Source organism: Ananas comosus, unplaced genomic scaffold, assembly GCF_001540865.1.
Source record: "Ananas comosus cultivar F153 unplaced genomic scaffold, ASM154086v1, whole genome shotgun sequence".
NCBI classification, from domain to species: Eukaryota; Viridiplantae; Streptophyta; class Magnoliopsida; order Poales; family Bromeliaceae; genus Ananas; species Ananas comosus.
In genome coordinates, this window is record NW_017891233.1 from 1 (window position 1) to 12,875 (window position 12,875).

The 12,875-nt window shown below is 42.4% G+C and overlaps 1 protein-coding gene across 1 annotated transcript; it reads left to right on the top strand.

The window, feature by feature from the left end:
- The first annotated feature begins 5,658 nt into the window (after positions 1-5,658).
- Positions 5,659-6,054, top strand: LOC109704758. The gene has a single exon (XM_020225534.1). It carries the CDS (start codon positions 5,659-5,661, stop codon positions 6,052-6,054), a length of 396 nt encoding a protein of 131 aa, XP_020081123.1.
- Positions 6,055-12,875: the final 6,821 nt, after the last annotated feature.

The window sequence follows — 12,875 nt, forward strand, 5'->3', positions numbered from 1 at the left end:
GAGTTGAAGGAAAGATTAACTTCGACCCCGGTATTCGCTTTACCGGTGCAGAGTGAAGACTTTGTGGTATATAGCGACGCGTCCTATTTGGGGTTAGGGTGTGTTCTGATGCAAAACGGGAAGGTGATCGCTTATGCGTCCCGACAACTGAAGAGCTACGAGAAGAACTACCCTATCCACGACTTGGAGTTAGCCGCGGTGGTATTTGCTCTCAAGTTGTGGAGGCATTGTTTGTACAGTGCGCGTTGCGAGATATACATAGACCACAAAAGTCTAAAGTATCTGTTCACGAAGAAAGAGCTGAACATGCGGCAGCGACGGTAGTTGGAATTATTAAAGGATTTACCGCATCGCTTCGAGATAATCCCATTCCTAACCACAGCACCCCACCTGGCAAAATATGTGAACACGTGACGATGCACTTATGCAGGAAATCGGTTGAGAATCTTTGTCGATGTTGGTCACGGGCACAAAAAAGTCTTTGATGGAGAGAGACTGCTGGAGGTTTTGAGCTCCGAGATAAGTAGCTCCGGAGATTCGTTTATGCATCACCAATCTGTTGTACCAACGAACGCGCCCGCCATATTGGAACGATAATAAGAGTTATGCACCCCTCACCGACCACCCCCGATTCCAAAGGTGCGCCGCGCGACATTGAGAGTGGGCGTAAGCGGTGCATTTCAGTTTTCAGACAAACAGATGCGTCGCGCCTTCGAATCTCGACCCCCCCCCACACGAGACCACGGTGGTGTATGCGCATGGAGAAGAATAAAGTCCGGAAGTTAGTTTTGCAGAGTAAGGCGGCATCGGTCTTCCTATAGTGTGCCACGCGCGGGCGGCACCACCAAGATGTACAAGATTTGAAGATCCCATACTATTGGTGAGCCAGGGATGAATAAGCTGACATTGACCTATCGTCGGCACTACCACCTCGCCTTGGTTTGTCAACAAGCTTAAGGTGCGGAGCGCCGGTGTCACGCCCCGAGACCGCTACCAATTTGGTCCGGCCCGGGCGCGTCGAACAGACGCCGAACGGACAGGACCTACCCCTGTCCCACCCAAGGCAAACCAACAGATCATGTATAAGAATTTACCCAGGAATCAATTCATAAATACACGATCACAAGGAGCACCACCAGTGCTAACAAGACGAGAGCAAGATACAAGTATAAAACATACAAGTAGATAAAGAGAGAAAGCTCTATCTATTACATTCATTCACTTAATACATTTAATTCCACCTTTTACGTTCTTCCAAAATATAAATACAAGCACTCAACCTCACCCTATACAACATCTACTCTCAAGCATAAATACAAGGTAGAGCTAATGCAAAACGGGTGGATAGCTAATGCAACTAGGGCGCCGGGCCCTTACCGCGATCCTCACGCTCGCTGGGGACACCCAAGCTCGAACCTGAAAAGAGTGGGGTGAGAACTATCTTCCATAGTTCCCAGTGGGTTCGGCCGCCGACTCCGCCGGTCTCCCCACTAGGTCCAAGCGGGCACAAGTAGATGAACAGATAGATAGATATTGAAAAGCTATAATAACAGAAGAGTAAGCTACACTACCGTGCCCGAATCATGTATATAATGTATGCATGCACAATGAAATAGGTAATCAACTAGCTCTTCGTATGTCCAAGAAGTAAAGCTATTTACTGTTCACTGATCTCGTGGCTCATTCAAGGATCCGCCTATTACTCACATAGCCGTCTCGATACTACGAATCCGAGACCGTCTGCGGGATCCCACATAGGCTATCCCTCGGGACCCCAAATAGGCTATCCCTATCCCACGGGACCCCACATAGGCTGTCCCCCGTGACCGACTCCGGAGCGCACTACTTGTGTGGAGCGACCATCACAAGTCGGGAGCAGACAATGAGTATGATCCAATTCTCCCACCTCAAGGGTGCCCTATCCTCTAGGGTTACTATTGCCATAGTCAATGGGTTCACAACAACTAGATGCCATTCGTTCTTTTGTTTACTAACAACTAGATGCCACTCGTTCTTTTGTTTCAATCCTTGTATCATTCTTTCATCGCCGCACTATAGGATTACAAGTCTCGACCCAATCCACATCATTCCCTTATACCCAGCAGTTCATACATAATATTGCATCAAATAGGAAAGCATAAGGAAAGGCAATGCACACTATCCTATAATGCATGAGAACACAGGATGCAAGATCACAAGGTACTAAGACATAAAAGGGAGCCCGATTGCTTCGGGATGGACACCACCCACCTCTTGGCGATGCCGCGACGGTAGAAAACTCGACGCTGCGGTCCCTGCATGTCGCTTCAACTCCTCGGGGCGAAGCGAGCCCTCGTGTACTCAATTCGGCGATTTCTCCGCACTCGCTTGTCGGATCGACAAACCGTCTACGCCGACGCGTTCCGTGACCTAGCAATTAGGTTTGCGACCTATTAAAATAGATCAAAACCCTAGATTTACCAAAATCCCAAATCCGTGCCCTAGAATGGCAACGAGGGGGAAATCTATTGTGCGAGCTTCGATTGCGAGCTCGAACCATCTATTCATCTCCTCTAGGTTCCATTTGAACCAATTCCTAAGCAACAAAACCCAATCCTAAGAAATCTACCATGGATGGGTTTGGAGTTTACCTCTAAGCCAAGCTCCAAGCTTGCCCTAGCTTGAAGGAGGAGAGAGGAAGAAGACCTTCTTCTTCTTCTTCTTGAACTTCTCCTTCTACTTCTTCCTTCTTTTCCTTTCTTTTCCTTTCTTCTCCTTCTTCTTTTCCTTCTTTTCTTTCCTAGAGAGAGAAAGGGAAAGAGTGAGAGAAGAGTGTGAGAGAGATAGAGAGCAACTGAGGGTGAAAGAGAGAGGATCCCCAAGCTTCTATTAAAGGCCATTTTGCAGACTAGCCCCCTCAACTTTTCATTCTTTAGAATCAGCCCTCACTTGGGCCATTTTCGCAGTGAGGGACCGGTCCCAGCTCGGGGAGACCGGTCCCCGAGAGGCTGCCATCTTCGAGGCAGAGGGGATTTTCGCGTTCGGGAACCGGTTCCTTACCTGAGAGACCGGTCCCCGGGAGACCGGTCCTTGCCTGAGAGACCGGTTCCCGAGAGCTGCATTCTCGGGACTTAGCCAAATTTCGGCTAAATTCTCGCTCGGGCCAACGTTCGGGAACCGGTCCCTGCCCACCAGGGACCGGTCTCATCAGAGACCTCCCGCAACCCAGCCTGATGGAACCGGTCCCTCCCTGCCAGGGACCGGTCCCCGAGAGCATTTCTGCTCCAGTGCAGATTTTGCACTGGTGCTCCCGCAGGACCCTTTTCTTTAATGCACTTTTATGGCATTATAATCGCCTTCGGACTTTCCGAAGCCTTACGCACTCGACTAAATAGTCGATTCTAATCGAAGTCTAATCCTCGGAGTTTCGAGAATTCACTTCCTTACATCCTTCCCACCTTAAAAGAGTTTCGTCCTCGAAACGAACTCAATACTCCAAAACTTGATTAGAATTTCAAATTCTAAATTCATACCTCAATTTAGCCTTCAAACAGGCGAGGATGATTCGCCTTCATCTCCTCCTCGAGCTCCCAGGTGGCTTCGCGATCATCATGATTGCTCCACCGAACTCGGACATAAGGAATTTCTCGACTTCCTCATCTGGTTAAGGATTTTATAGGTTGGCGAATTTCGTAAAGTTGTTTGGAGTCTTGAAGAGTTGATCGCAGAAGTTATTCAAATTGGAGAACGAAGACTCATTCGGAAAGCTCGACACCTAAAGGTATGAAGAAAAGATCATTTGTGGTGAAGATACCTAATTAGAATAAGTTCAGAAGGCTTAGATTGCTTTAAAACAATTTTTCTGAACTTTCATGTGTTCTGGGACCGGTCCCTGAAATGGAGAGACCGGTTCCCCTAAGGTCCTCACTGCGTGAGTTCTGATGCAACCGGTCCCCTGAGATGAGAGACCGGTTCCCGAACCTTGGTAGTTCTGTCGCGCAGCGAAGGACCGGTCTCAAGTTTGAGAGACCGGTTCCCGAACGTTGGGTTTTTGATCACGCAGTGAGGGACCGGTTTCACACTTGAGAGACCGGTCTCTCACAGACCGGTCTCCTCGAGAAGACCGGTCTCTGAGGACGACACAGGTTTTTAAAAACGACTTTTTGTAATCCTAGTCTACTTCTAAGTCTTCTAAACATATAAATAAGCTATGTGGGTCATCTAAAAATTAAGGCTTTGAATATTTACCAATTCTAAACCCTAGAAATTTATTTCTCTCCGTTTCAATGCTTAGATTTACATAACGAGTTTCTAGCAATCAACATCCGCTTGATTCTTCGTTGTTACTCAATAATTCTTACGAGAATCAAGTAGATGTTTGATAAAAGGTGAACTCCCATAGCTTATGGTTTTCAAAAGTTAAATCACCACAAATCTTCGATTCTACAAGCTCCGGAAGGAGGTTCGGCGCGTGGATCTCGCGTGAAGCCGAGGATTCGGTGGACACTTCGAGGAGTTGAGGCGTTGACGCTGCGTGGAGTTGCAGCAAGGTCGATTGGTGGATTCCTATCGATCGAGGACCGGCAAAGATCACCGTCAACAAGAAATTGGTAAATTGAGTCGTGTAATTTCGTCGAAATCACTTGTATTCAAGTTTTCTTAGTGGATTTTCTTTGCGTGATCGGTCCCGTGGGTTTTTCACTCCGATTTGGAGTTTTCCCACGTTAAATTCTCGGTGTGCTGTTTTAATTTCCGCTACTTTATTTTGTTTGCATCAAGTTTTTCGAGTTTTTCGGATTTACACCTATTCACCCTCCCTCTAGGTGTTACTTACCTTTTAGATCCTTGGGATCCATATCTAACAAGTGGTATCAGAGCGGGTATAGGTTGTAATACATGGCTGAGGGCGGTAACATCAATCGACCCCCGCTCTTCGATGGCACTAATTACGCCTATTGGAAAGTCCGTATGAGGGCGTTCCTTATTGCAATCGACGAGCGGGTTTGGCAAGCCATTGAATTCGGATGGAAAAATCCTACCGAAGTAGTCGAGAATGTTACTGTGCCGAAACCTAGAAATAAATGGACGAAAGAGGAAAATGAACTATCTTCGTTCAACAGGAAAGGTAGTCAGGCGTGACAGTTGGCCAGGTATATCTTGATGGTGGTGAGCGTTGCAGCGGGGTTCCGAAGCTCGATCGTGTCGATCGAGATCTCTCGGTTACTTCGGCGATATTTGGAAAAAGCCTGGCAGGAAGCACCTTGGCACCGGCTCCATTTCAGCACCGCGTTTTCATCCTCAAACCGATGGCAGTCCGCAGAGGACCAATCCAGGTTTTGGAGGATATGTTTGCGGGCGTGTGTCATTGACTACAGGGGCAGTTGGAATGATCACTTGCCGATAGCCGAGTTCATCTACAACAACAGTTATTAAGCTAGTATAGAGATGGCACCGTTTGAGGCTCTCTACAGGAGAAAGTGCCGATCTCCTAGACACTGGAGTGATGTTGGCGAACGTGCGGTGTTAGGCCCTGATGTTTTGCAAGAGGTGGAAGAGAAGGTCCGCCTTGCTCCCCAGAGGTCGCTCACGGCGCAGTAAAGACAAGAGAGTTACGCGAATAAGCGCCGGCGAGACTTGGAGTTCGTGGTAGGAGACCTCGTCTTCTTGAAGGTTTCACCCATGAGGGCTGTGAAGCGGTTCGGTGTTCAGGGAAAGTTCAGTCCCCAATACATTGGGTCGTATGAGGTGTTGGAGCGGATTGGAGCGGTAGCCTACCGGCTTGCATTGCCGCCTAAGCTCGCGGAGGTTCACAATGTGTTTCACGTTTCCAACCTTCGCAAGTATATCTATGACCCCAAACATGCTTTGTTGTATGAGCCACCGGAACTTCAAGAAGACATGAGCTATGAGAAGTTTTCGGTGTTGATTATTGCTCGAGAAGTGCGGAAGTTGAGAAACCGCGAGATTCCTTACGTCAAAGTTTGGTGGAGCAATCACGACGATCGCGAAACCACGTGGGAACTTGAGGACGTGATGAAGGAGCACCATCCTCATCTCTTCGAGGAGTTGAGTTGAGATATGAGTTTTGTTTAAGTTTAAGTTAGTTTTGAGGACGAAACTTCTTTTAAGGAGGGGAGGATGTAAGGAAATGAATCCTCGATGCATGGATGCGGATTTTGGTCGAAATTGACCAAACGTCACTTAGGAATGCTTTGGAAAGGCCGAAAGCGTCGAAATTGGCTTAGAAGGGTTGTAGAGGGCCCTAGAGAGCAAGTTGTTGAAATTCTGCGAAGTTGCAGATTTTTGTTCTCTCGGTGTCCATATCCTCCCCAGGGTTCAGACCCCGTAGTTGCGAAAAGCCTAGTGCGGGCTGTGAGTAAAACATGAAGTGGAGGGGGTTTTCAGCAATTGTGCTGAGTGGGGATTAAAATAGAGGTGTATTAGCTCTCTCTCTTACTTTCCCTCACATTCTAAACCTAGAATATCTCTCCCTCTCTCTCTCTAAGCTCTCTTTCTCTCTCTCTTCAAGGTTGGAAGTAGGAGGGGAAATTGGTAGAGAAGGAAGTTAGAAGGTGGATCTTTTTCTTATTCATCTTCTTCCTTAGTTTGGAGGAGCTTGTTGAGGTATGCTCTTGGTAGCTTAATGGTAGAATGCTAGGGTTTATATTTTATACTCTAGAATTGGTTTTTTTGGAAACCTAGGGTGCTAAGTAGATGGTTAATACTTGAATCATGAAGTTATATGATAGATTCTTGCATTGGTTCAATTTTAGGTTTCAAATTGGGGTTTTGTGAAATGTTAGGGTTTGATCTAAATTAACCCTATATAAAACCTAATTGCTAGGTATTCTAATGCGCTGGTGAAGTCGGTTTGCCGATCCGTCGAGTCTGCGCAAAGATATCGAAGAAAGGGACCGTTTTGGCTTTGTTTCCGCCTGGAAGGCCGAGGCGGTGACCAAAAATTGCGAAATTTGGAATCTAAAGTCGCGACATCACTAAAAGGTGGGGGGTGTCATCCCGAAGCAGTTGGACTCCCTTCTTTCTCTTAGTTACATTGTCGACCATGCATCTCGTATTATTATTATGCAATGTAGGATTGTAGTTGTTGCATTTCCATTCCTTATGCTTTCCTAGTTGATATCATATTGTGAGGTGGACACATGATGTAGTGAATATGTAAGGAATTGGGTCTTGACATTGGAATCCTATAGTGCCGGAGCAAAAGATGAACTTGATGCTTATGTAGCGACATAACGAGTGGCATGTAAACAATGTTGATGACATAGATGAGTGGCATGTGAATTCAATGTAGTTGAAACATTTGTTACATGATGAACTTAGGGATAGGTGGAATCCCCGAGTCGTGGTACGTGACATGTGAATCTAGTGTCGATATGACACTTGAATATGAACAGAGGGATAGTGGAGTTCCCGACGCTATTGCTAGCCCTATTTGATAGGGTATCCTCAGTGGGCGAGGATTGGATCATACTCACAGAATTTGTTTTCACTTGGGGTAGTCGCTCCACACAAGCAATGAGCTCTGGAGTTATCACGTGATGGACTAACGTACTTGTCCAGCAGACGGTCTCGCGTTTGCGAGCAGGGAGGGTCTCCTTACCTATAGGACAGCACGGTGAGTTGAGGGCAAACCTTCGGGTTAGCCAAGTGATTGGGTGGACATATGAATGACATTACATCTTGAACATAATAGCATGATAGCTGATTTCATTACTATATAGTTCATGCATTCATTACAGTTGATTGAGGCATAGTAGTATACTTGTAGATTTCATTACTATGTCGTATTTGTTTCCATATCTATCTATCTATCTATCTATCTATCTACTTGTGCCTACTTAGACCTAGTGGGGAGATCGGCGGAGTCGGTGGCCGAACCCACTGGGAACTATTCGTAGTTCTCACCCCACTTTGTTGCAGGGCCGAGTTCGAGCGGACCGAGCGAGGACAGCGGTAAGGGCATAGTGCCCTAGTGGTTAGTGGCTTTCCTTTTGCATTAGAAGCACCCTATGTACATGAGTGTTAGATGATGTATAGGTGGTGAGATGCTTTTGGAGAGTTGGATATACATTTATATTATGATGAGATGAACTTGTAAAACTTATGTTTAACATTTTGGGAGATAGAAATATAATCAAATGGGTAAGTGTTGAATGTCAAATGTAATAGATAGAACTCTCTCTTGTTTACTTGTGGTATTAATTGCTTGTTACCTCGCAATGATATTGTTGTTTAGACTTGGGCGGATAGGGAAGGTGCTGTCCATTCAGCGACTGGTCCACGTGCCCGAACCGACCAAATTGACGGTCGCGGGGCGTGACATACAATCACCTCCAATTGGAAATACTTGCAAGAAGAAAACCAATGACAACGCCATTTGTATATCTAAAAGTAGGTGTATATCTTTACCTTCTCACCATCTAAGGACTTGACAACTCTTTTTGTATGCACCCAAAAGATGGATGGCTACATGAGATTTTTAATTAAACTATGGGTAAAATATCCCCTGCAGTTAGTTTCATTAATTTATACACCTTACCCCCCCCCCCCCGTCTCCAACTCTGATGTCTATTGTTTTTTGTTTCCTAACACTACAACAAAACTAGGCTATAGGGACACTTTCTTGGGACACTTTAGTATAAGTGTTCCAAATATATTCAAAAATTTTTAAAATTAGAAAAAAATTTTGCAAGGCCCAAATAAAAACTTTAATTACAAAAAAAAGAGAAAAAAAAATCGGTCTCATCCTAGGTCGTATACCTCTTCTCCCCTCATCAAACCCGTTGAAACCCTAATGGAACCCTAACCCTAACCCTAACCCGAACCAAACCCGGCGCCACTCCACCGCACCTTCCCCTGCGTCGACCTCACACGAGCGCCCCCACCCTCAACCCCTTCTCTCCCTCACCCCCTCCTCTTCGAGCTCGAGCTCTCCCCCTCTCCTTCACCTCTACTCATCCTCTCCTCCCTCATCCTCCGCGTTCTCTCCAAGCTCCGAACCAATCCCCAAATCGCCTTCGTTATCGCCCCTGACCTTCTCGGCCCCGCGAGGACGATCCTCGACCCGGCGATTCGATCCGAGCCCTCGGCAGTGCAGCTTCTCGATTCGGTGCTTCGATCCATTGGTAAGAGCTATCAATCTCAAATTCTACAACAGGGAATGAAGAATCACTCAACTGTGAGATCTACCATTACTATAAGAACTAGTTACATTCAAATCCATAGCTGTATCCAATTCCTTTTACTCTAAAAATCTCCATCAATGACGAGTCGTGGGGTTTCTCAGGTTTATTCATAAGTTTTGGATCTCTTTAGCCAATAAATATTTAACATTTTTTGCTTTTTATGGGTTGGCAGGTAAAGAAACTTCTTTCTCTAACCCTTTTCTTCTTGTATGTTGCAGCGATTTTCTTGATTTTAGTTAGCATTAATTTTAGTGTCCAAGGACTCCAAACACTACCACAAATACAATATGCATCGTCAGAAGGGTTTTCTCGGGTCTTTGTAGGTAAAATGATGAGTTATTTTGAGCTGAGCATACCATATTGTGTGATAATTATGCTACAAAAATTTAATTTTTTGCAAATTATACTAGTTCTCTGATTACTCTGGCCCTTCTAAGTAAAAAAAAAATATTTGTCTTGACTTCCTGCAACCAATTTTCATTTTTAAACATAAAATTGAAATGCATTCTAGGGGATACATCAGAGGGGAAAGTATTTGATTTGTTGGGTCACAGGCTCCACCATTAAACTATGAGTCTATCCTAGTTGTAAATTTGATTCAGTTTCATATTTAATATGCATGCAATTAGTTTGTGTTATTTATCCTCAATGTAGCTCCAAGTCTTTTTTACGTCATATATTTGTGCTTCATTTTCTATGTAGCAAAATCAAACCCAATCTCCTTAGAACCCTAAGCTACTAAAATTATCACTAATTTTATCACTAATTTCATTTTTTGAAGGAACAGACTGTTAGTCTCTTTGGTGACGTTTGGGAAATTGATCATGCAACCACTCAAAAATTATATGAGAAAGGATATCGTACGCTTGATGATCTGAAAAATGAAGAGTCTCTGACAAATGCTCAGAGGATGAGACTACAAATCTTTGATGACATCAAGAAAAGGACTCCACGACATGAGGTGCAACTGTGTTATGTATCATCTCTATAGGTTGGAGTTTGACTTTATTGATGAAATCCATAAATTTCTTTTGTTTTCCTCACGCTTGATCATTACATGGTCAGTTTTCATGGTATTTTCAAGATAGATTCCAACAAGAAATTGGAACAGCTATCATATGGAGTAAAATCTGGAACAACAGGTTGGTACGGCTGTTAGAGCCTATACCACAAGAGCGGTGTCTGAAGAATCTTCTATTTTCTGAACTCAACATGGTATTTGGAAAAAATTGGCATACTAATATGACTTGGATCAATGTAGCTTTTAAGTGCTGAAATTTTCATGAAAGTTTTTGACCTTAAACTACAGGGCAGTTAACATTTTGTTGTAGAATCAGAATACCGGCATGTTAACTCCATTATAGTGACTAGTACGTTTCTACTTCACTATGAAATTTAAACAACTAACTGATAAACATCCATACCTGCCCTATATAGCAACATTCTACCATCAGATGATGAGTGAATGCCTATGCAGAGTTGATGTAGTTTGCTAATTATTAATCAGTACTCAGAGAAGCCGATTCTTTAATTAGACCTTAGGGGCATAAAGAGATCACAGCACAATTGAGAACACAATCTATATTGACTCCAAACAGATTAATACTCTTAGGTTTGATGCGAGCATGTTGTAATGGCTAGTACATTATCCTGTGGGGTTTATCACTAAAAACGTCCACACTTGCAACAAATTATAATGTTCAACCTAATAGCTCCCAAAGATAACAATATTGAAGCAGGATAGTAAGCAGTGCAACGGTATATTGTGGCCCTTGAATTGATGGAAGAAACTGGCCTATACATATGTGAAGGTCTCAATATATTCTTGTTGGTGGTAGGAAGTAATTTTAGATTTCATTCTCTATTTATTTGCTCTTTGCTACTATCTAATTTAGTTCGATTCGACTGACATAATTTTTTTAGTCCTTTAAACTAGCCGCTTGAATATTTTGCTCATGCCTAATATTGGCATTCTATTGATGTGTTGAAGATAATTATTGTTTGTGGGGGATCATATAGATGCCGCAAATCTTCTTGTAGAGACTTGGATACCACCGTTATCACTCATCCTGATAGGGAAAGGTAAACCGCCGAATGCATTGATAAATTTTAATGATTGTCACTCAATTGATTCAGAAATATAGGCCATTTTATCTTGGCAACCATATTCACTTGTTTCCTCATGCTTGTTTTTTTTTTTATGCATTAAGTCATTCTATTTTGACATTTTAGTTCTGGGAAAGCAACATGCTCTAGTGTCAATTTTCTACCAATCAAATTGTTTTCAACAATTAATAACTTTCATATTTAGTTAATATAAACACGAAAGTAATTTTTTTGTTGCTTTCTCTTCATGATATCATTTGTTATTTATCTTGTTTAAATGTGATAACTTTTCTGTATAATCATTTTATCCTGCCTATCTATGCAACCGACACATCACATACTCCTTTTCGTTTTTTGGTCCAGCCACAAAGGCTTTTTACCTAGGTACATTCAATATTTGAAGGATTCTTTCTGAGAGAGGATCTTGTATTTAGCATGCATAGCACTGGTGTAAGTAGTGGGATCATACATTCATTTTGATTTCTTTTATATCCATTTCCCTTTGACTTTCGTGCTGTTAATACTAAAGGAGGAGAATAGCTATATTAGGTGAAGCAATTGATTTTGATATAAGTTGTGTAGTGAAATACTCCCTTTTTCTTGATATTGTGATAATCTCATAATAAAAAGAAAGACAAAAAGATTCACAATTGTTAACTTAACATAATAAGACTAATTACTGTGGAAACATTTGAGGCAACTTATTGTTATTGTGAATCTAAAGAATTTAGAGAAATAAGAATTGCTTCATCATATGGTAGGATTGTCCTTTCGCATTCAAATTCTGCTTTTATATCTAGCTCCTAGCATAGAGTAATCCTGTTCTTCTTGGAGATGGTTCTCCTTCTTTATGTTTTTTTTTTATTGCTTTATGGTAGTTCCTCGCATTTAAAGAATTCATTTTGATGAATATTTAATGCGCCAATATAGGGAACAGATTCTGGGGTTGACACATAGTTCGGTCTTTGCACACATCCTGGTCAAGAGCTGGGACATCACATTGATTTTTAGTTTTATATCTACCAATATTACCATCAAAGATTCATTTCTTTTTTCAATGTTACGTGCTAAACTGACTATTTAAATTAGCTTTCTTTGATACTAATTGTTGTAGATTTATTCTCTTAGGCTTCAAATGCATCTGCTTCCCATTTATGATAATCATTTATGGGCTTATTGTTCATTAGGTAAATTTAGTCATCTTAATCTTATTATATATTCAAAATTTATTCATTGATTAACAACTAATTCAAATATTATTCAATGTGCAGGTCCAAGTATATAGTCGTGGGGTGGATTAAAATGCGTTTATACACTTTTTGATTTTGTTATCATGTAATTTTTAATTTTTTGTAACATTTTTAGCATAAGATGTGAGTGGATATTATTGTTGTGATGTGTGGATATTACTTTTTAGTCTTATCATTTCAACAAGAATTTAAAAAAATTTTGTTGATTGTGTTTTCTCAGTCTAATCGATTTAATGTAAATGCGATTAGCTTAACTAAAGTTTAATATTGGATGTTTAAATAAAATATTATACTTTAAATGACAATGGGACACTTATAAAGTGTCACTATGTAA